Source organism: Furipterus horrens, unplaced genomic scaffold (assembly GCF_987537825.1).
Source record: "Furipterus horrens unplaced genomic scaffold, mFurHor1.1.pri manual_scaffold_5, whole genome shotgun sequence".
Taxonomy (NCBI): Eukaryota; Metazoa; Chordata; class Mammalia; order Chiroptera; family Furipteridae; genus Furipterus; species Furipterus horrens.
In genome coordinates, this window is record NW_028327175.1 from 122,176,661 (window position 1) to 122,200,321 (window position 23,661).

General features: G+C 43.2%; 1 protein-coding gene, 2 non-coding genes and 1 pseudogene across 7 annotated transcripts in view; 2 read left to right on the top strand and 2 right to left on the bottom strand.

Annotated features, from left to right (window-relative positions):
- Positions 1 to 3,848: 3,848 nt before the first annotated feature.
- LOC150009677 (U1 spliceosomal RNA) lies at positions 3,849 to 4,011 on the bottom strand. The gene has a single exon (XR_016511509.1). It is a non-coding gene; the product is annotated as a U1 spliceosomal RNA (small nuclear RNA).
- Positions 4,012 to 4,781: 770 nt separating this feature from the next.
- LOC150009678 (large ribosomal subunit protein uL13 pseudogene) lies at positions 4,782 to 6,065 on the bottom strand (annotated as a pseudogene).
- Positions 6,066 to 9,097: 3,032 nt separating this feature from the next.
- The window catches only part of SRCAP (Snf2 related CREBBP activator protein), a 37,224-nt gene continuing 22,660 nt past the window's right edge, over positions 9,098 to 23,661 (top strand). The window contains exons 1-16 of one of the 5 annotated variants that reach the window (XM_090277617.1): positions 9,098 to 9,422; positions 10,805 to 10,878; positions 11,470 to 11,732; positions 13,158 to 13,409; positions 14,986 to 15,171; positions 15,395 to 15,535; positions 17,148 to 17,370; positions 17,486 to 17,760; positions 18,606 to 18,699; positions 18,832 to 18,921; positions 19,459 to 19,647; positions 19,738 to 20,063; positions 20,163 to 20,340; positions 21,732 to 21,868; positions 22,101 to 22,270; positions 22,386 to 22,578. In XM_090277617.1, coding sequence (XP_090133743.1) covers positions 11,679 to 11,732; positions 13,158 to 13,409; positions 14,986 to 15,171; positions 15,395 to 15,535; positions 17,148 to 17,370; positions 17,486 to 17,760; positions 18,606 to 18,699; positions 18,832 to 18,921; positions 19,459 to 19,647; positions 19,738 to 20,063; positions 20,163 to 20,340; positions 21,732 to 21,868; positions 22,101 to 22,270; positions 22,386 to 22,578 — 2,508 coding nt within the window. In that variant the 5' untranslated portion in view covers positions 9,098 to 9,422; positions 10,805 to 10,878; positions 11,470 to 11,678. Of the gene's footprint in view, positions 9,423 to 9,598; positions 9,715 to 10,804; positions 10,879 to 11,469; positions 11,733 to 13,157; positions 13,410 to 14,985; positions 15,172 to 15,394; positions 15,536 to 17,147; positions 17,371 to 17,485; positions 17,761 to 18,605; positions 18,700 to 18,831; positions 18,922 to 19,458; positions 19,648 to 19,737; positions 20,064 to 20,162; positions 20,341 to 21,731; positions 21,869 to 22,100; positions 22,271 to 22,385; positions 22,579 to 23,661 lie in introns of those variants that run through there. The other 4 variants (XM_090277620.1, XM_090277619.1, XM_090277621.1 and 1 more) reach the window with 4 other exon arrangements.
- Positions 18,387 to 18,515, top strand: LOC150009680 (small nucleolar RNA SNORA30/SNORA37 family). The gene has a single exon (XR_016511566.1). It is a non-coding gene; the product is annotated as a small nucleolar RNA SNORA30/SNORA37 family (small nucleolar RNA).

The following is a 23,661-nucleotide window of genomic DNA, read 5'->3' on the forward strand; positions in this document are numbered from 1 at the left end:
TGTGGTTCCATATACATTTGAGGATTATTTGTTCTAGTTCTGTGAAAAATGCCATTGGTATTTTGATAGGAATTGCAGTAAATTTGTAGATTGCTTTGGGTAGTATGGACATTTTAATTATGTTAATTCTTCCTGTCCATGAGTGCAGTATAGCTTCTATTTATTGTATCTTCTTCAATGTCTTACAGTTTTCTGACCTCGTCTTTACCTCCTTAAATTTCAAAGTATTTTATTCTTTTTCATGCAATTTTGTTTTCTTATTTTCTAATAGTTTATTATTGGTATATAAAAAGGCAACAAATTTCTGAATATTTATTTTATATTTTGCTACTTTACTGAACTCATTTATTATAACAGTTTTTGGTGGAATCCTTAGGATTCTCTCTATAGTATCTTGTCTTCTTTATAATGGCCATCTTTTACAGGTATGAGGTGATATCTCATTCTGGCTATTTTTTGGGGTAAAAATTTATTTTTGTTGTTTAGTTTTTATTTCATAATCATAAGCTTAACTCTGCCATCCAGCTAGACTTGGAAGGGATAAGGAAAATACAGAATCCAAAGAACTGTGGCAAGAGCACGAAGGTTATAGAACATTCCAAGCAGATAGGGGTGAAGGGGTACTCTCCTCAGCTACAGAAGGAATGGTCTGGTAATTAAGATAAAACAGAAGTCAAATTTATTAGAGTTGTCTGTGAGCAACCGCTCCTCGTGGTTTAGGGAATTGTAGACCCGGCCTGAGCATGATGAGCTGCCAGCGTCCTGGCCGCGCTTGTCTCTAAGTCTCAACATAAGGCCGTGTGCGGAACATAACTGTCAACCACTCAGAGGGTTGCCACGGGAATTAGATCAAAGAGCCCTTATCAAGCTCATTGTGCTTTAATACTTGCTCTGCTTTCCTTATTAGCAATGTAGTATAAGCTATCTTTAGCAGGGAGTATATGGAACCCTGCACCTGGTCCAAATGTTTTATAGACCTTGACTCTAATCAGTCAGTGTAACTCCCGAATTAGTGTATGTTATCTCTTACTGTCAAACGCCTGAATACAACTGACAGTTTATGAATTTTAACCTTGTATATCTCGTATGTATCCTCCTCAATAAAAGACATGAGGGATGAAGGTTTGGCTGCTGGTCTCCACTAGAGAGGCAGTCACCTTCCTTCCCCCAGACACAATGAAATGTCCTGGGTAAAAGTTTGTTCCACCGTGGTCATGAAGCCTCTGCTGGACAGAGCAACTTCCAACCGAGCCTAGGGTGTGTGTGGCACCTCCGCCATAGTTGTCCACAGTCAGTAATGGTGATCTTCTTGCTGGTCTTCCCAGGAATTCCTGGACCCATAGCGCTCCATGGCTGTCACAATATCCATGCTGTCTTTCACCTGGCCAAAGACCACATGCTTCCCATCCAGCCACTCAGTCTTGGCAGTGCAGATGAAAAACTTGGAACCGTTTGTGTTGGGTCCAGCATTTGCCATGGACTAGACACCAGGACCTGTGTGCTTCATGGTGAAATTCTCATCATCAAATTTCTCCCTGCAGATGGACTTGCCACCTTGCCATTGTGGTGTGTGAAGTCACCACCCTGGCACATAAATGCTGGAAAAATTCTGTGAAAGCAGGAAACTTTATAACCAAAACCTTTCTCCCCTGTACTCAGAGCACAAAAGTTTTCTGCTGTCTTTGGAACTTTGTCCGCAAACATCTCAAAGGAGACAGGCCTAAGGGCTCACTGTCGGCAGTGATGTTGAAGAACACAGTGGGGTTGACCATGGCTGAGTGCAGGAATATCTGGGGCAGAGTCGGCATCTGCAAGGCCTATTTTTTTATTTATTGATTTTAGAGAGAAAGGAAGGGTTGATTCTTGCACATGCCCTGATCTAGCATAGAACCTGCAACCTTGGTATACTGGAACAATGCTCTAACCAAGCTATCTGAAAAGGGCATCATTCTCATTTTAATTTGCATTTTCCTAATCACTAATGATGTTGAGCATCTTTTCCTGTTAGCCTTTCATATGCCTTCTTTGAAAAAATGTCTATTCAGTTCCTTTGCCCATTTTATAAACTAAGTTATTTGGGTTTCTATTTTTATTTTTGCTATTGAGTTGTATGTGTCTTTTATGTATTTTGGATATTAACCCCTTACCAGATATATGCCACAGCTTATTTATCTATTCTTATACTGAAGAATATTTGGTTCCTTCCAAGTTTTGGCAATCATGAATCAAACTGCTATCAACATCTGTGTGTAGTTTTCGGGTGGGCATAAGTTTTCAGCTCCATTTGGAGTTAAAAGGAGTGTAATCGCTGCTTCCTATAGTAAATGTTTGCTCTTACAGGAAACTACCAAACTGTCTTCAAAAGTGGCTGCACTATTTTGCATTCCCACCAGCTATGAATTAAGAGTTCTTAATGCTCCATATCTTCTTTAGTGTTTGGTACTGAGAGTTCTTATTGTTCCACATCTTCACCAGTATTTGGTACTGTCAGTATCCTGAATTTTGGCCATTCAAATAGGTATGTAGTGGTATCTCATTGTTATTTTTATTTGCGTTTTCCTGATAATGTGTGATGTGGAGCATCTTTTTATATTCTTATTTGCCATCTGCATGTCTCTTTTGCCTGTTAAGGTCTTTGGCCCATTTTTAATTGGCTTGTTTGTGTTGTTATTGTTGAAGTTTTCTTTTTTCTTTTTTTTTTTTTCATTGCTTTTAGAGAGAGAGAGGGAGGGAGAGAGGATGAGAGAGAAACATTGATGTGAGAGAATCATTGTTTGCCTCCCGCATGTGCCCAGACTGGGGATCCTAGCGGCCAGGGCTAGGGATCTGACCTGCAAGCTAGGTATGTGCCCTGACCAGGAATCAAATTGGCAACACTTTAGTTATGGGACAATGCTCCAACCAACTAAGCCATACCAGTCAGGGCATTATTGTTGAGTTTTAAGAGTTCTTTCTCCACGGGGAGACCCCCCCAAAACAGGAATTATTTTCTAGAGGGCAGGCCCTTGTAGAACAGGCTTCCCCTATAGGTGAGGGTTCTAGGAACCCATCTGTATCAGTGTACCAGCTGGCATTGTTGTGAGAGGCTGTGTTTGGTTTCAGTGAAATTTTTTTTGAAGACTTTCATTGCATTTGCCCATTTCATTTAATGATGGGTGATTTATGAGCGCATCTGCCCACATCACGTTGAGAGTTCAGTTTTCGACCAAAACCGGGATATACCCCCACCCCATGCCCCACCTTCCTGTTCACCCAATCTTCTCCTGAGCAATTTTTTTGTTTCCCTGGTTGAAAAAAAGCCCTCAAAGGGAAATGTTTCACACACAAACAAAACAAAACAACAACAAAAAAGTAGAAGCACTAAAAGGCATCAAAATCAATGAATTCAAAACTGTTTTGAGCAGTGGAAAAAACATCTTGATAGGTGTAGTGCACCAAATGGAGCGTACTCTGAAGGTGACTGAAGTTTAAATATAAGAATAAATACACAATTTTTTATAAATAAATTCTGGGGTGTTTTTGGTCTCTCCTCATATAAGTATTTTGGAGGATAAGTCCTTTATCAGATATGTCTTTTGCAAATATTGTCTCCTAGTCTGTGGCTTGCCTTCTCATTTTCTTGACATAGTCTTTCGCAGAGCAGAAGTTTTAAATTTGAATGAAGTCTTGCCTGCTTGTCAATTATTCCTTTCATGGATCATGCCTTTAGTATTGTATCTAACAAGTCATCATTGCCATATCCAAAATCATCTAGGTTTTTCTCCTACCTTCTATTTTCTCCTATTATCTTATAGAAGTTTCATAGCTTTGTGCTTCACATTTAGGTTTGTGTTACTCCCCCCCCCCCCCAGGGAAGTGTGAACGCAGTCCCCCACTACCATAAATTATGCAATCGAGTTTCCCACATTTGGGGAAATTGCAGCGGTCAGCACATCTGGAGTGCAATGGACAAGCCTCGCCCTGGGAAAACCACCTTCATGATCATGGTATCTCCCCTGCCAGGTTAAGTATTGTGTTCCATCTTGAGTTAATTCTTATGAAGGGTGTAAGGTTTGTCTAGATTAATTTTTTTGCATGTAAATGTCCAGTTGTTCTGGCATCATTTGTTATAAAGACTATCTTTGCTCTATTGTATTGTCTCTGTTCTTTTGTTGAAGAGCAGTTGATTATACTTATGTGGGTCTACTTATGGGCTCCTTAGTCTGTTCCATGGGTCTATCTATCTAGTCTTTCTCCAATATCACACTGTCTTGATTACTGCAGCTTTATAGTCTTTTTTCTTTTCTTTAAAAATAATTTATTTAAAAAGTTTATTCATTTCTGAACACAAGGTACAGGAACGTGCAAGAGCAATGCCTGTGACTCCATAGCTGGCCATTCCAGTCTGTGCATCTGTAAATACCCTTCTACAACACCGAGTTAATCCTGCCCCTAAGCATTGGCTCACAACCTAAACAGCTACAGAGTATAGTACCTGATCACGTGGGAAGTTTAAATTTGAGTTTTCCAGCTTACTTGTAAATACTGAAACTGAACTTGCTGTTCCAATTGTTGATTTCCTAAAACTTGCATGAATGAATAGGTCATATGAAATTATGCCATACAGCTCTTAGAGCCATTTAAACTTTTAAAAAGGCCTTTCTTAAACAGCAGTGACTCAGCCCTTTTCTGTGTTTCCAGCTTCTAAGGCCCAGGGTGCAAGAGCCCCCGCGTGTCTCCTACATCGTAGGTGTTGTAGTACTTTGTGGTCGAGGGCGCGGAAGTAATTCCAGCAGACAGAATGGGACGGTCGGAGGGCTGCTGCACGCTCAGGCAAGTCAGCACTGAGCAGAGCAAGCACCTTCCTTTTACTGAAATCTGAGGGTTGCAATTACAGGATACACATCCTATCGCTTAAGGAGAAAACAGAATACCCAGGTTCAAACATTAACTACTTAGGTACAAAACAGAACTGTAAGTCCTTAAGGCTAAGTTCCAAACAAGATGATACGACAAGGGAGTAATGGAGTACTCAGCAAAGTCTCTTTGTCCTCAGGATACCATAGCTCAGTGGCCTGAAACAGCTTGCAGCTAGCATGCAGCTGCCGGAGTTAGCAAGTCCAGCTTGCTTAACTGAGTCACAGGACACCTGGACAGGGGGGCATGAAATGCCCCTACCCAGAGACTTGATTTCCACCAACACTAGGGTGGCCATGGAGCAAGGCATTGACAGGACAAGCAGGAGGAATTAGCAATCAATTTTACTGGGCTTAGACCAGAAATCTATGAGTCTTGATACCTCTTTGTATGTCAGTTTTGTTCTATATTTTCTTTTTAGCCTGTTTCTGTAGCCTCATGAACTGCTTTTTCTTCTGGTAATGTATCTTGGCCTTCTCCTCCTCTTTCTCCTCCAGAGTGGCTGATTGCCTGGTACTTCCAGCCAACCTCATGGGCCAGGCACCCTAGGTAGGCAAACTTCCATGTAGGCTTCAGACGCACAACCTTCGGTGCTGCAGAAATCACCATTTGCTTTTTCTTGTCACAGACAGCGGTATCCCATCAAACACCTTGAGGCAGTCAGAGGTGGCCGGACCTTGCTGGGCAGCATGCTTCCTTGCCAAAAGATGTGGCTGGGGATTTGGAAGTGAAAAAGGCCACGGGATGGGTTGGTATTCATCCATTCATAGAGGCTGGGTACTTCAACCTGCTTCTGTGGAAATTTCCAGAAATGTTGATGTCCTCACAGCATACAACCACTATCTTCCAGCCCTAGGAGTACTGCTAGGCCACAGTGGCTTCCAGGTGGCCCAGGAGATGGCCTCAACCACCAAGCATCAGAACCGGCCCCATCACCATCCTCGGCAGCCACCTAGGAAAGCTACAGTAAGTCTTGATGTCAGATTGTGTCAGTCTTTCAATTTTGTTCTCCTTCAATACTGTGTTGGCAATTCTGCGCTTCCCCCCCTGCATATCAACTTTAGAATCAGTTTATTGATATCTACAAAACAACTTACTGAGATTTTGATTGGGATTGCATTGAATCTATAGATCAAGTGGGGAAGAACTGACATCTTGATGATATTGAGTCTTCATCATTTTTCATTCAACCAAAATTTTATTTGTAAAATTAAACCAACAATCTCTTCTTCACAAGGTTGTTTGAAAAGTTTTTCATTAATTCAGTAGTCATCTAGAGAGCACTGCAAACCCTGTGATAATGTCCCTATTCTCAGGGAGGTTATCTTTTTGGGGGGGAAAGGGATAGACAATAAACGAGCATACAAAGAAGCTAATAATTTCAGGTAAATGAAGAAAGCATGTGATAAAGTGACTGGCAGTGGAAGTGCTACTAAATGTCAGAAAACTTCTCTGAAGAGGCAATGTTTGAACTATGACTTTCATGAAAAGGGAGAGCTAGCCATGAGAAAAAAATTCAGACAACAAAGATGAGAGCTCTGGAAGCAGCAGAAATGAATTTGATGAATGGTTTGTAGAAGGGCATTGTGGCTATAGTATAGTGAGCAAGGGTTAAATGAAGTAAAAAAAAAGTAGACAAGGGTTATAGTCTGTAGAGCGGTGATTCTCAACCAGTGGGTCATGACCCCTTTGGGGGTCGAACGACCCTTTCACAGGGGTCGTCTAAGACCATCGGAAAACACATATATAATTACATATTGTCTTTGTGATTATCACTATGCTTTAATTATGTTCAATTTGTAACAATGAAAATACATCCTGCGTATCAGATATTTACATTATGATTCGTAACAGTAGCAAAATTACAGTTATGAAATAGCAATGAAAATAATTTTACGGTTGGGGATCACCAGAACATGAGGAACTGTATTAAAGGGTCGCGGCATTAGGAAGGTTGAGAACCACTGCTGTAATTTTATTTTCAAAACTTAAGTATAAAATATATGTTGCATGGTACATAAATGGTATAAATTTTAAAGGGCACAAATTTTAAATGCACAGTTCAGTGAATGTTTACATTTGTGCACACCCATGGATGTAACCTCATGCAGATCATGACTGAGAACAGAGATCAAGAAAATTTTTTGGTAAAGTATCAGATAGAAAATAATTTAGGCTTTGTGGGCCTCTGGTTGCAGTTGCAACTACTCAGCTCTGCTATTACAGCTGGGAAGAAGCCATAGATAATATGTAAGTGGATAGACACAGTTGGGTTTCAATAATCCTTTAGTTATGAACATTGAAATTTGAATTACATATAATGTTCATGTATCACAAAATATTGGTCTTATTTTGATTTTTACTCAATCATTTGAAAATGTAGAAAACATTCTTAGCTTGGGGGCTGTACAAAAACAGGTGGTGGACAGGGCTTGCCCTTTGGGCCATAGTTTACCAACTTTGGATATAATTCATTTTTAGTATCTCCCTTGTACCTCTTCCCAGTAAAATCCCTCTCCTCTGTAGTTATTGCTATGATTTTTATCACCATCAGTTAATTTTGCCTACTCTTGAACTTTATAAACAAGTGGAAATCATATGCATATACTCTTATGTTTGGCTTCTTGAGCTCATCATAATGTCTGTTCTGTGATGATTTAAGTGGGCTAAGATGCCATTTGGAGGTTTTAAGTTTGAGAGAAACATGATCTAACTTACATGAAAAGAACACTCTGGTTGCTGTATGAATAATACAGTAAAGGGAAACAGGAGTGGAAGTGGGAAGCCCAGTTAGGAGTGATCCAAGCAAGACGTGATGGTGACTGGATCAGGGTGATAGTCATGGAAATAGAAGAAAGCTTTGGATTTGAGTTTGATATGTGTTCAATACCATTTTTTTTTTAAGTGTTATAATGCAAGTGACTCACACTGATAAACTTCCTGAATAATCTGAGACTGGCATAGCGAACTTTCATGTATAAACTATGTCATTATACTCACGGGGTTAATAAAACTTTTTGGAATGGTGTGGACAGACCATGAATCCAGACACAATTCAGTCAGTGCTTGAAGAAGCCTAGGAAGCTGTGGGAGCCGGAAGGCGTATTATATCAGCCTGGGGTTGGTCAATAGAGATCACCTGAGAGTTGTGGCCTTTGAGCTAAATTTTAAGGAAGAATAGTTGAAAAAGGATGAAAAAATATATGGGAAAACCAAGAGAAGTGAGATCTCTTGGAAACTCAGGATGGTTCTATTATGGGATCTCAAATATATAAGCTTGGCCTTTAAAAAAAGGCTTTGAACTGTGCCTAAATGAATGAGCATTCATCCACTTATTCAATCAAAAAACCACTCCTGGGTGCTTCTACGTGCCTGGAGGCTCCAGGAGAGGCCAGAGGTAGCAAACTGGCAGCCTGTGGGCTGAATGTGACCCTTACATGTATTTTGGCCCACATCCCTATAGGATCACTGAAATAGTGGTTTGAACAGTGGCTGTTCCTTCAGGACAAGAGCATATGGTTTCCCGTTCTTCAAATTCCTCACTTGCTTTTCTTCATTTTATTTACAATTCTTCCTGGCCCATTTAGGTTTTTGAGTTTTCAACCCCTGGGTTTTTTGTTGTAAGACAAATAGGACTTCAAATCAATGACACAAAGAGAGAATGATCAACATTTTGAGAAGAACAGGGGAGAGCTAACCTCAATAGGTAAAGAGATGAGCTTAATCAGGGCTTCCTAAACTGGCTCCTAGGGCAGGCTTTTGTGAGAGTATGAGCATTCTTGTGACTTAGACTGGCATGAATCTTGGCTTTGAGCTCTGTCACTGGTTAAATCTATGAGCCTCAGTTCATTTGTAAAATGGAATATTGTTGAGATTAAAGGAGATAGTGCACAAAGTGGTCTCAGGAGAAAGTAAATTATTAAAGTGGACTGCAGTGAGTGGGAAGCCTAGGCTACACTGCTAACTTGCTGAAAATACTTGACAAATTGCTTCGGCTTTCTAGGTAATCTATTAAAAATGGGTGAACTGGTCCGACCTGACAGCCGCAATGCAGCCCCCATTGACAGCTTCTGTGGTAGAGGGTGTGCCGTGTAAGCGGAGCCTCCAGGCAGACTACACCTCCCAGCCTTCCTTGCGCCTCGGGTAGCGCTTTACGCTAGAACGCGAGCCTCTCCGCTTTCCCAACTTCCAGTTACCGTCTCTCGCGAGAGGACGGGCCGCGCCAGCGATAGCGATAGCTGTGGTGGTGGTGCTGGTGGTGGTGTTGCTGGTGGCGGCCGAGACGGCGGCGGCCATTTTGGTGAGGCCTCGGAAGCAGCGGCGGCGACTCGCTGGGACTGCCGTCTCATTTTTCCCACCCACCGCCAGCGACTCCGTGGCGTGAGAAGAGGTAGTGGAAGCAAGGCGGTGGCAGTAGCAGCGGGCCCCAAGGGAATTTAAAGGCCTCAAAGGCGGCGGCCAAGAGGGGGCCCTGCCCCCTCCCTTTCCGCGGGAAGGGGGTGGTGCGTACGCCCCCGAGGACGCAGGTAAGGAGAGAGAGACAAGATGGCGGACTCTCCACAGTTTCCCCTCCCCTGACGGGTGCCTGCGCGCGCATCTTTCCGCCACCGCCTTCCCTCCCTCCTTCCCGGGGTACTGCGCGCGCACCTTCGGCCAGGGCCCCAGGGCCGGTACGCGAGGCTGTCGGCGCGCGCCTATAGACAGGTTGAGGGGGGCCAGGCTGGCCGGCACTAGGCCTGGGCGCGTCTCCTCTCTTTTCCCGCCCATCTGCGCACGCGTGCCTGAGCGAGTGAGCGACCCCTGAGAGGACGGACCCAGGTGTGCTCCTGCCCGCCCACCAACCCCAGACCCCCTCAGGGGCACGCGGAAAGAGGAAGAGAGGCGTGGGATGAGTAGTCGGGGCGTGCGCCCACCGTATCTAGTCAGACACCAGGATATGATAGCTCGAACCCTTCCTTATCTCAGCTTTTCGCGGTCTGGTAGTTGGTGGTGGTGGTGGGGGGCTACCTGACGGGCAGGGATAACAGGCTACCCAGCCCTGCGACCCTTGTGTGCGTGGGTTTAGGTTCTGGCGGGAGCCCCCGGGCGATGCGCGCAGCCGGTACAGTCCGCCTCCAGTCGCGCACGCGCGGGCCCCTCCCCCACCCTGTCGCGCACATTTGGTGGGGTAGGAGTCTAGGAGAGGGCGGGGCTACCTTAGGTCTGGTGGCAACGGGGCAGAGGTCAGGGGTCATGCTGGGTCAGACTGTTGGGAGGGGTGAGAGATGGTAAGGAAACCTGGGGTTAAGAGTTCAAGCAGGCTTCTTGCATTCCAGTTAGCTCGGGTTGTGTGACTCTTGTGGAGAGAGTGAATCAAAGACAGCACCGTGGTTAAGGAATTTCCTTAAAACACTGGGGAAATACATCCGGGCCTTGTGGGGGAGAACCTTGCCTGTTTCCGGGCCATGGTTCGTCGCTTGCAATCTTCCTCACATTTGATTGTTCCCCGCGTGTTTCCTGCTGTAGTTCTTGTGTTTGGAAGTGTCTGCTAGTGCAGGTGTTGGGAGTCCGGGCGCCATGCCCTGGGGAAGGGTGGGTTCTCCGGAGAGCAGGCTGCTGGCAGCCAGCACCTTTTTGGGCTCCTAGCTGTTTTTCTTTTTTTTGTTATTTGTCATCCATTCAGTTGTTGGAATGGATGTTTAGGCTTTTTAAACTTTTTTTTTCTTTTTGCTCTACTTCTCTGCTCTTCTCACCAGCCGGAATCTTGATTTGCTTTTATTTTTCTGAAATGTGAGGTTTTCCTAATGCTGTAACTTTTTTTTCAGCCTTTGAACTGACGGGTATGTTTAAAAGCCTCAAAACATTAGTGTGAAGAAGGCTTTGATGGGTGCTGGTAAATGAAAACTGCTGGCGTTTTTTTTTGTTTCAGTTGTGATTCCCCTCAGTACGGCAGCACCGTGGAAGTGCAGACTTTCACAGGGGGTGTGGTCTCAGCTCACACAGGTGAGGGTTCAGGTACCGTTTTATGTACTGATGCTAATGGGAGAGATGTTTGAGATAATGAGAGAAATTATAGGTTAATACTTCTGGGTGGATGATGGCATTGCAATGATAGGACTGGGACTGAGGGTAGAGAAAGGTCTTATCACACTGGCTCTACCAAGGAATAGCTTATCTTCCATGGTTTTGGCATTGGACTACCTAGGCTTAAGTCCTCTTCCTGCCACTTCCTTGCTGTGACATTATGCAAGTTATTTGGTTTCTTTGAATCCTGATTTTTTCCTAACTTACAAAATACAGAAAATATTAGATTGTAAGCTCCATTTTGGTCAGGGGTCTTTTCTGCATGGCTTATCAGTATGTAGAAAGAACTAAATAAATATTGCCCCATAAAAAATACCTGGTTCATAAGGTAGATGTGAGGGTATAAAATAAATCAATGAAGTACTAAGTAAAGTATCTGACATTTAGTAGATGCTCAAGAAATGCAGACCATAATCACTTTATATATCTTTTTCAATGTTATCTCTGGCAATTTAAAAGATTCTTTAATATTTTAAAATCTCATTTCTACTCTTTTTTACCCTGCTTTAGGTGCTCCAGAGGCCAGTGGACCTGAGCGGAGGCTGGGACGCCCCAGTGGGCCCCGGGCCCTGGAAGGCGGGTCCCGGTGGCCTGTGGCCCAGAATGAGGCCAGCTCCCAGCATGCCCTGCAGCCGGACGCCAGCCCCTCGGCCAGTAGCAGTGGTGACAACGACCCAGTCGTTCTTCAGGCATCCAAAGAGGAGCCTGGGAGTGGGACCATGCAGAGCAGCCCCTCCCCTGCTCACCCTCAGCTCCCAATTCTGCAGACACAGGTTTGAAAATGGGGAGAGTTCCTTCTCTGCGCTTGTTTTATGGTCTGCTGGCTCTGAGGCAGAAGAAATATGGCAGGTCTTAGCCATATTTTTATGACCCTAGCTACTTGGGTACTGAGTTTAGAGAACTGTTAAGCATGTTGGATAATTACATTGTACTTGATATTAGTGTAACATTGATCTCTGAGAGTGTGGAAACTTCTCGTTACCTGAAAAAGATTGAATTAGGCTGGTTGGAAAGGCAGATTGGGACAACATGCTTCTCAGACTGCTCTGAGAATAGCTCAGTTTCAGAACAGGAATAAGTTAAGTGTTATGGATGGATGGATAGATGGATGGATGGGTGTGTGTGTGTGTTCATTTCCCATACCAAGAAAGTTAAGGGAGTGGGGGGGAGAGTGTCATGATTTTTTTTTTTTTTTTTTTTTTAACATGAGACAGATCTAGGTTGTGTACAGTAGATTTTTGATGGTTATGGATTTGATATTTATAATTAGCTTGAGCAGCTGGGAAATTTTGTGACATATAGTCTTTTGTCATTTAGTTGAGTAGGAATTTGAGTGGCACACTGAAACTTGTATGCTGGAGTGAATTTCATGAGTTCCTTCACTATCCCTATTTAAGTAGACTTTTCCACCTCTTATTGCTTGTAAAGGACCTTGTAAAATCACAGGTGGGTGTTTGAGGACAGTGATCAAACCACCCCCTCCTCCTTTTACACCTCCCCAATTAAAGAAACTACCAAGACTGGTAATGAATATAAAGAGGTTCAGGTGATCTTGGCTTTTTGTTTTTTGAGGCCTTTTGAATTGGTGGTAGCTCAAATTTATTTGCATAGGTGAATCTGTCATACTTGCTGTGAAAAGGAGGGGAAAACGAGGATTTGTTAACGTAAGTTAAATCATTGAGGTTCTGAAAGTTTCGTTAAAATTTGAAATCACATGCTACAGTATTCTTGAAGACTTGCTGTATTCTTTAATACTATTAGGCTATAACTTCTGTTCCATGCCACACTTCTATAAGTTTGGTTCACCCTGGCTGGTATTGCTCAGTGGATTGAGCACTGACCTGCGAACCAGAGTCGCTGGTTCAGTTCCCAGTCAAGGCACATGCCTGGGTTTTAGGCCAGGTCCCTAGTTGGGGGTGTATGAGAGTCAACCGCACATTGGTGTTTCTCTCCTTCTCTTTCTTCCTCCCTTTCCCTCTCTCTAAAAATGAATAAGTAAAATCTTTAAAAAAAAAAAAAAAAAAAGCTTGGTTCTGCCCTCTTGAACACCTGATTAAAACCTTACCCCAAAGGTTTTTCTTTACAAAATGAGGTTGATACCTTACTTCAGAGTTTTTTTTCTAGTGAAATAATGTACTTTAAATTTCTGGTATAATGCTAAACATTCATTTTTAATCTTTCCTTTTCCCCTTCTCTAGATGGTGTCGGACGGCATGACAGGTAGCAATCCTGTGTCCCCTGCCTCATCCAGTTCCCCAGCCTCTAGTGGGGCAGGTGGCATCTCTCCCCAGCATATAGCTCAAGATTCCTCTCTGGATGGACCTCCAGGGCCCCCAGATGGTGCCACAGTGTCCCTGGAGGGGCTCAGCTTACTCCAGGTTGCTGACCTGGCTAACAAGGGCCCAAAGTGGGAGAAGAGCCATGCTGAGATTGCAGAGCAAGCTAAGCATGTATGTATTGGGAAGGCTTGTGAGGATTCTTGAGACTTTTCTTCCCTAAACTCCTGTGTTCCATGGATATTTTACATGTCTTGTTGTGTATAGGTTCTGCCTTAACATACATCATCTTGAGCAAATTGCTTGAACTCTGAACCTCACTTTCTTTTCTATGAAATAGGGATGTTGATAGGCTATTAGGAGGTTTAAATAAAAGTCATAAAAGTGCTTTGTGAGCTGGGTGGCTTTTAAGATTTACTGGTTGCCTGGGCTGGTGTGCCTTGCTTGGGCATCATCCTGCAAACCAAAAGGTTCTATTCCTGGCCAGGGCATGTACCTGGGTTGTGGGTTTAGTCCCCAGTTGGGGCTGGTGCAAGAGGCAACTGATTGATGTTTCTCTTTCATATCGATGTTTCTCTCCCTTTCTTCTCCCTCCCTACCCCTCTCTCTGGGATCAATAAAAGAAAAAGATTTTTTGAAAAAAGAAACAGATTTACTGGTTTTTGCTTATTTGTCCAGTGGTAAGTGTGGTCCATGGGTCTGCAGCATCAGCATCACCTAGAAACTTGTTAGAAATGCAAATTCTTAGTACCTCTACCCATTTAAAACTAAAGAGTAGGGCCCAACAATCTGTCTGAAAAAGCACTTCAGATGATTACGTTGAATGCCGAAATTTGAGAGCCATTGGTCTAAATGCCCATGTTCACTGTATATTTTCTTCACCATCAGGCCATTTAGTTCCTTGATTCATCTCTGGCTGTTATTTCCTCTGGATTAGTTTTTGTAGGGAGACAAGAATAACGATGACAGTTGTCTTAAGTTTTTTAAGTCACCTTCGGTAAATGAAAAAAATTGTAAATGCTTTTCCTTTATGAAATATAGGGTGGGGCAAAGGTAAAGTAGGTTTATAGTTGTTCATATGGAGAATAATACAATAATAAACTTACGTATACTCACAACTGCAAACCTACTTTTGCTCCACCCTGTATAATCAATGTAGAAACAATATTATTTTTTGGATATGGTAATCACTGTTAATGTTTTGGTTTATAACTTTTTAGTATTTTACCAAAAAGTACATTTTTCTAAAAATAGTTTTTTTTTTAAAAAACAAACATAATTGTGAAATTGAGCTTTATAGCATACATCTAAACATGAACACACTCCTGCGTAAGTAGAATTCTACAGTGATAAGAACCCTTGTCTCTAGACTCAGTAAAGAAAGTTGCGCTTCCTGCTTCTCTGGAAAGTTCCTTTGGGATATGTTTTTTCAAGTCTTGCCTATAATTCATGGGGAGTGGAGATTGTGTGAAATAATGGAAATTTGATGTTTGGAGTCATTAAACATTTTTAATTCTCACCTTGTTAATGCTTCCTGGCTATGTGATCTTGAAGTAAATCACATAATCTCCCTGATCTTTTTTTCCCTCATCTGAAGAGAGTATAATACCTACTTGGAGGATTGGTATGTGGACTTAAGCGTAAAACACTCAGTTGAGCCAGTTCTGTACCTAGTGCTCAGGAATTCAGCCATGGTCGTGAGGTGGAGTATATGTCTCATAACTTGATTGACCTAGCTCTTCCTCAATAGGAAGCTGAGATTGAGACTCGGATTGCTGAGCTGCGGAAGGAGGGTTTTTGGTCACTGAAGAGGCTGCCTAAAGTGCCCGAGCCTCCCCGCCCCAAAGGTCATTGGGACTATCTATGTGAGGAGATGCAGTGGCTCTCTGCTGACTTTGCTCAGGAGCGCCGTTGGAAACGGGGTGTGGCCCGTAAGGTATGTCTTTAACTGGGCCTAGTTTCCATTTCTTTTTCAGGTTTGTTTTTTTTTGATAGGTGGGTTGACGGGAAGGAAATCAAACAGAACAGTGTAGGATGCTTATTAATGCCTATACCCTCAAGAGGCAAGCTGGATTTCCAGATTTTATGGCTTTGATTATTTGCTTTTGACTTGGGATCTGGCCTTGGAGTGTTTTTATGTTGGTTCCTCATTCCCATAGGTAGTGCGAATGGTGATTCGGCACCATGAGGAACAGCGGCAGAAAGAGGAACGGGCCCGGAGGGAGGAGCAGGCCAAGCTGCGCCGAATCGCCTCCACCATGGCCAAGGATGTCAGGCAGTTCTGGAGCAATGTGGAGAAGGTAGGTAGCAGGGATTGGGAAAGGTAGATGCCTTGGGTTTAGTTGGTGGGTATAGCATGGTAGCAGGAATGATCAAAACTTTGCTAGTGAGTGAATATTAGAATTCCACGCAACTCTGATGACATTTCTGTTGTGCTTTGGACCTTTGTTGCATTAAGTGCTATGAAGAAGAAAGAAGTACCGTGGAAAATGGGCCTTGTCTTTGGGGATAGTTTTAAGTTTTTCCTTTTTCAATTATAGTTGATATTTAATATTATATTTGTTTCAGGTATACAACATAGTGGTCAGACATCCACTTATGAAGTGATCTGATAAGTCCAGCAACACCATACATAGTTTTTAAAATGTTATTGACCATATTCTCTATGTTGTACTTGACATCCCCATGACTTTTGTGATTGCAATTTGTACTTCTTAGTTCTTAAATCTTTATCACCCAGCTCCCCTAAAACCCTTCCTTCTGGCAACTATCATTTTGTTCTCTGTATCTATGAGTCTGCCTCTGTTTTGTTTGTTTATTTATTTAGTTTTTTAAGATTTCATATATAGTTGAAATTATGGTATTTGTCTTTCTCTGTCTGATTTACTTCACTTAGCATGATACTCCTTATGTCTGTCTGTGTTGTCACAAATGGCAAGATTTTGTTCTTTTTTATGCCTGAGTAATATCTCATTGTGTATATATGTATCACTTTTTTTTATCCATTTGTCTGTTGCTATACACTTGGGTTATTTTATATCTTGGCTATTGTTTTGAGTTTCTTTAGATACATTCCCAGAAGTGGGATTGCTGGGTTATATGGTAGTTTTATTTTTAACTTTTTAAGGACCCTTCATACTGTTTCCCATAGTGGCTGCACCAAGTTGCAATCCCAACAGTGCACAGGGTTCCTTTTTTTCCACTTCCTTGCCAACGCTTATTTGTTGATTTATTGATGATAGCCATTCTGACAGGTCTGACATAATGTCATCGTGGTTTTAATTTGCACTGCCGTGATGATTAGTGGCGCTCTGTGTGTCCTTTTTGGAGAGATGTCTATCAGGTTCCCTGCCCATTTTGGGGGGATTGTTGATAGGACTTACGGACTCCTCTAGGCCATCTGTCCTTTGTAGGGCATTCAGCATGCTTTTTCTAAAACCTTTTTGTACCATCAAAGTTCTCATTAATTAAATTGTTCACATATGTTAACTTTTCATTGTTTCTCAGGTACTACCTAGCTTCTGTCTATATTTTCAGTCTTTTGAGTCCTGCCAGTTCCTTTTCTTCTTTTATCCACTTCAAACTGTTCCTTATTTTGCACATTCCTGCCCATTAATACATGGCTCTTTCTGCTACTGGGAATGCCTTTCTCCTCATTTCCACTTGGGGAAGAGCTATTTAGGCTTTAAGAGTTAGCTCCACATAGTGTTGCAAATCTGTCTCTGTTGCCTGAAGCTAAGCTGGCTCTCCTCTCCCTGTGTTTTCCTAAGAAGCACCCTTAAGGTCATTTAGTTTTCTTTCTAAAAAACCAGTCCAGGGCCTAGCATAGAGAAGGCTTCCCTAAATGTTGAGTAAAGGAGTACATGAATAAAAGATTATTTTCGTGAACCATCCATCTCATGCTTATGGCAGGTGGTGCAATTCAAGCAACAGTCCCGGCTGGAGGAAAAACGCAAAAAAGCTCTGGACCTGCACCTGGACTTCATTGTGGGGCAAACTGAGAAGTACTCAGACCTTCTGTCTCAGAGTCTCAGCCAGCCTCTAGCCTCCAGCAAAGCTGGCTCCTCCCCTTGTCTTGGCTCTTCCTCAGCTGCCTCTAGTCCTCCACCCCCAGTTTCCCAGCTGGATGATGAAGGTGTGTGTCCTCTTTGGCTCTGTTACTCTTCCTCATGTACCCTTTCAAGAGCTGAAAACCCACCCTGTGGCTTGCAGGGGCCCGTGGACTTTGTGACCTTGTTCTCCTGCTATAGATGGGGACTTCCAACCCCAAGAGGAGGAGGAAGAGGATGATGAGGAGACGATTGAGGTTGAAGAACAACAGGAAGGCAATGATGCAGAGACCCAGAGGCGTGAGATCGAGCTGCTTAGACGTGAGGGAGAACTGCCACTGGAAGAGCTGCTCCGTTCCCTTCCCCCTCAGCTGCTAGGAGGGCCTTCCAGCCCTTCAAGAACCCCATCATCTCATGATAGTGACACCCAAGATGGGCCTGAAGATGGCGAAGAAGAGCCCTCTCAAGCATTGAAGGTATGGGCAGAAGGGGTGGAGGGTGGGCTCAGAGTGGGAACGGGGGAGAGGTTCTAGGATGGAGTTCTGGTCTATAAGGTTGGTGGTGGTTTTCAGGCGTTCTCCCTGGTTAAAGGTAATTTGGGGCTCTCATTTGGGTTTGGATGGAATCTGCATTTGGGGCAAGTTGCTGTCTGGGATGGGCAGAGTTTCTGATGCTGTAGTGGAAAAGTACTGTACTCTTTTTTTTTTTTAAGATTTATATTATCTGTTTATTTTTGGAGAGCAAGGGAAATAGAAAGAGGGAGAGAAACATTCACGTGTGAGGGAAACATTGATCGTTGCCTCTTGTACGCCCCGCAACTGGGGACCTGGCCTGTAACCCAGCCATGTGCCCTGATCAGAAATTGAACCAGCAACCTTTCAGTTTGCAGGACAACACCCAACTCACTGAGCCACACCAGTCAGGACTGTACTCTGCTCTTTAAATTGCTGTGTGGCCTTGAAAAATAGTATTCTGGTCTTTGCTACTTCTGTGAAATGGCGCTATTACTTCTTTACTGAATTTGAAGTCTCTGGACCAAGTTCTTTGTTAACTCCGTATGTTTGAGTGCATGGGAATGGTGTTGGGGGACTATATTTCTTATCTAGCACTTTCACAGGTCCTCCCCTAGGCAGTTGGGCCAGGAATTGTTAGCTTATGGTGAAAGAAAACCCTTCATTGCATCCCTGCTTGGGGACTGTGCCAGTGGCAGCTGTCACTCAGTGGCACACAGAGACCATTCTGTGGCATCTTATTCAACATCGTGCCTTTCTCCTGTTCTTCTGACCTTAGGCTCTCTTCCTTTTCATCCTTCGACATACAGGTAAAACCCCCACCTTCCTCTGTTACACAGCGAAACAAACAGCCTTGGCATCCAGATGAGGATGATGAAGAGTTCACTGCCAACGAGGATGAAGGTCAGGCCTGTTTTCTTTATCCTTTTGCCCCGTAACCCTTGAATAGTTTGGATCTAATGTTTCAGGCTTTCTTATTTACCTCTCCAACTTGTACTTCTGCCCACATTGATCTTGTTTTATTCCCTTTCCTAGCGGAGGATGAGGAAGATACCATAGCAGCTGAGGAGCAGTTGGAAGGGGAGGTGGATCATGCCATGGAGTTGAGCGAGTTGGCTCGAGAAGGTGACATTCCCTAGACATTGTAATGAGCATCCCCTTTTGTGTCTTTGCAGAGTGGCAGGGATAAAGAGATGAATAAGATGTTTATCTCCCCTGGATAAACTCCAATTTTAATGACAGAGACAAATTTATAAATGAATAATTGTAAATAGTATATGATGGAATTTTGGACAAAGGCAGATTTATAAATGAATAATTATAAATAGTATGTGGTGGAATTTTGAACAAAGTGATGTGAGAGCTCATGGAGGGAAGATCTATTGTAAGAGCATATAGGTTATATTTTATCTGTACTTTAAAGGGAGGTTCATCAGATTGATAATTGTCCTTTCCAGTGGAGGGCAGCACCCTCCATGGTTCTAGCCCTTGTTGCAAGGCTTGACTTTAGTAGCTGGTGCTGAAAGTAAACCTTTTAAGTTTTCTTTTGGACCTGGGCCTACCAGTGTCTACAGAGACCTAGATAAAATGAACTGGCACCTCTCAGACCTCTCTTCCCTTTCCCTGAAGCACCCCAAAACTTACCCTTTATTTCTTTTCTAGGTGAGCTATCTGTGGAGGAGCTACTACAGCAGTATGCAGGAGCCTATGCCTCTGATGTTTCTGCCCCAGGTTCTGGGAGTAGTGAACAGGAAGATGAAAATGAGGTTGACACTAACAGCTCTGACTGTGAACCGGAGGGGGCCACAGAAGCTGAGGAGGCTCCTCAAGAGGATAGTAGCAGTCAGTCAGGTAAATGTGTGGTCATGAGACAGGAACTAGGGAGGGCAGTCACTGGAAAAGCAGGTATGGTGATTATTAAGGTTTGGTTTTGTGCTTTAGACTCTGCTGAGGAGCAGAGTGAGGATGAGGAAGATGAACATTCAGAGGAAGAAACAAGTGGTAGTTCAGAAACAGAGGAATCTGAGTCTGATGAGTCTCAGGAGTCCCAGTCACAGAGCCAAGCAGATGACGAGGAAGAGGACAACGATGACTTTGGGGTAGAGTACTTGCTTGCCCGGGACGAAGAACAGAGTGAGGCAGATGGAGGCAGTGGACCTCCCACCCCAGGGCCCACCACCACTCTAGGCCCTAAGAAAGAGATTACTGACATCGCTGCAGCAGCTGAAAGTCTCCAGCCCAAGGGTTATACCTTGGCCACTACCCAGGTATCCCTAGACCCCAGCTTCTTCTTTCTCATGTCTTGACTTTCCTGTTTCTTGGTGACAGATACCTTGGTTTCACCATGACATCTCTCCTCCTACTAGGTGAAGACACCCATCCCCTTGCTTCTACGGGGCCAACTCCGAGAATACCAACACATTGGGTTGGACTGGCTGGTTACTATGTATGAGAAGAAGCTTAATGGCATTCTTGCTGATGAGATGGGGCTAGGCAAGACGATCCAAACCATCTCCCTTCTTGCCCACTTGGCTTGTGAGAAAGGTAACTAGGCAGGGCCCTTCCTCTTGGGTCTCCTTGGCCAACTCCTTGGGGAGCTTGTTTAATGGTGACTGCAGCGGCAGGATGGTCTTAGTAGCTTCATTGATTCTGATCAGTAACTACGTATACAAGGGAGAACCCCCCCCCCCAAAATATCCTGGAATTTATTTATGAAAAAGTTTGTATTTTTTCTTACATGTTTAAGCATCAGTTACCTTCAGAGTACTCTCTCTTTGATGCAGTACACCTATGGAGATGTTTTTTTCCACTGCTCAGAACAGTTTTTGAAGTTGTCAATTTTGATGCCTTTTAGCCCTTCTGCTGTTTTTTGTTTCACCTCTTTCGCATTGGCAAAACATTTCCCTTTGGGGACTTTTTTCACCCAGGGAAACAAAAAATAGTCACTCGGGTGAGACTGGGTGAATAGGGAGGATGAGGCACCAGAGTCATGCTGTTTTCGGTCAAAAACTGCTGAACAGTCAGCAGGGTGTGGGCAGGTGTGCTCCGAAGTCACCTATCATGAAATGAACAAATGCGTTGAAAATCTTCAAAAAAATTCACTGAAGCCAGGTGCAGCCTCTCTGAACAAGGTCAACTGGTACAGTGATACAGATGGGTTCTTAGAATACTCACCTATCAGGGAAGCCTGTACTACAAGGGGCCCACCTTCCAGAAGATAATTCTGGGTTATTTTGGATCCCCCCTCGTCTAGAGAGGCCAGCGTTGAGTGCTAGGATTCTTAGGAAAGCCATTAGGACAGATTGGTCAGGGTTAGGCATGAGGAACAAGACCCCTAAAGCTTACGTGTATATCTATCCTTTCTCATTAAGAAAATGTTTTTTCTTTAAAATTTTATTTTTACTCTATTTTATTTTACTTTATTTTTTTTTCTCTTTTTTAAAGATTTTATTTATTTTCAGAGAGAGGGGAAGGGAGGGAGAAAGAGGAGAGAAACATTGAACAGTTGCTTCTCATATACCTGCAACTGGTAACCTGACCTGCAACCCAGGCGTGTGCCCTGACAGGGAATCATACCAGTGACCTTTGGGTTTGCAGGACAACATCCAACCCGCTAAGCCACACCAGCCAGGGCTGATCTTTCGTTCTTTTTTTTTTTTTTTTTTAATGCCTTGCTTTAAAATCTTTACCTTATATTTTTTTAATTGAGGTGTATTGACGTATTGTGTTAGTTTCAGTTACACAACATAACTGTCTGGTATTTATATTCATTATGAAATAATCTCCCATAATAAGTCTAATTAACATCTGTCACCATACATGTTATAAAAATTTTTTTTAATGAGAACTTTTAAGATCTAAGCAGCTTTCAAATATACAGTACAGTACTGGCTATAGTTACCATGTTATACATTTCTTATTCTTTTGCTAAACAGGTAACTGGGGTCCCCATTTGATCATTGTCCCCACCAGTGTGATGTTGAACTGGGAGATGGAGCTGAAGCGTTGGTGCCCCAGCTTTAAAATCCTCACTTACTATGGAGCCCAGAAAGAGAGGAAGCTCAAGCGGCAGGTTTGTAGCTCCATGTGAATGCCCCCGCCCCCGGTTGATGCCTCATGTTCTTTTAGGCTCTTTCCTCAGATGAGTTTATCCCCCCTTTCTGTTGTTCCATTCTGTTCCTGGGACTTTGTTTTCTCCCAACTTGATTTCTGTCCTGTGAGGACCTTATCATGTCTTCCTTTTATTGTTTCTTTTTTTCTTTTTTTCCACCCCACTATCTGCTGCTTTTCTTTTGATACCTTAGGGCTGGACCAAGCCCAATGCCTTCCATGTGTGTATCACATCTTACAAGCTGGTGCTGCAGGACCACCAGGCCTTTCGCCGCAAGAACTGGCGCTATCTCATTCTGGATGAGGCTCAGAATATCAAGAACTTCAAGTCACAGCGTTGGCAGTCACTGCTCAACTTCAACAGGTGGAAATGAAGATGGAGATTCATGGAAGGGTTGACCTGGTCTGAAGGGTGGGATGCTTGGAAAATTGAGACCTGGCTGACCATCTTCCTTCTGATTTCCTCTGTCTCTTTGCAGCCAGAGACGCCTGCTCCTGACAGGAACTCCCTTGCAGAATAGTCTCATGGAGCTGTGGTCTTTGATGCACTTTCTGATGCCCCATGTCTTCCAGTCTCATCGCGAGTTCAAAGAGTGGTTCTCTAACCCCCTAACTGGCATGATTGAGGGCAGCCAAGAGTACAATGAAGGTCTAGTTAAACGCCTCCACAAGGTAGGGCCTGTAACAGTTTGTCAGGGGTATTGGGAATGGTGAGGATCTCAGGACAGAAACCCTTAAGGAGAGGGAATTCAGGCAGAGATAGGTTGAATTCACCCAGATGTCAAGCAGCAGTGTTCAGTGACTAACCCATTGCCAAGTTGAGTGACCCCATCTTAGTCATTGTTCTGCTTGATTTCTTTAATGGTGATATTTCTGTCCTTATTCTCTAAGTAGAATGCTATTGCTCATCAGTCCCTGCTTGGATTTCTCTTTACCTGGCTTTCTACAACTTTGTATTTTGTTGTGTTTCTCCTCTTTCCTCCCCTCTTTCTCTCCCTCCACTCCTCCACCTCCCTTTTTGATCTTTTCTGGTTCCTCTTTTTTTTGTCTAGCTTTTAAATAACATCTCTCATCATTTCTGATCTTTACTTCTTTTGTCTCCCAATTTATTTATCTCATAGGCATACTCATTCACAAGACTTTAAAGACTCCAGTTTGTGTTTTTTATTCCCTCAACTCTCTAGACCACTTGTCCTGTATTTAAATTTGATTTGGTACCTTCAATTGAAAGTTGTTGAAATCATTCTTTTCTAACCCAAACATCTCAAGCTGTATAGCCTATTATTTTTATTCCATTTGTTCAATAACACCATCATTTTGATAAACTAGAAACCAAGACGTCTTCCTTAATGATACCTTTTTATTTCCCTTCACTTCTTTCATGTTAACTAGGTGACTATATCCTATCAGATTTTACCTCCTGAGATCTCCCGATTTGCCTTTTGTTTCCTGTGCTGCTGTCACTGTGCCAGTTTTTGTTCTCAGCTTCTCTCTTGGACTTACTTTCATAATCTTGTCCTCAGTGCTCTTTTTATTACTTCTTACGTTGTGGATTCATAATTTTTACATGGGTCTCCTTTAGCAGAAAGTAAATTCCTTGAGAGGAGGGCCTGCATCTGACTCATCATTGTATGATTAGTTCCTGCAGTGCTCCATGAGTATTTACTGATGGGCTAAAGCAGCACCCAGCTTGTCATCTAGCCAAGACCCAGCTAGATGGGGTAGACTGGGGCTCAGTGCCCATTGTTTCTCTTG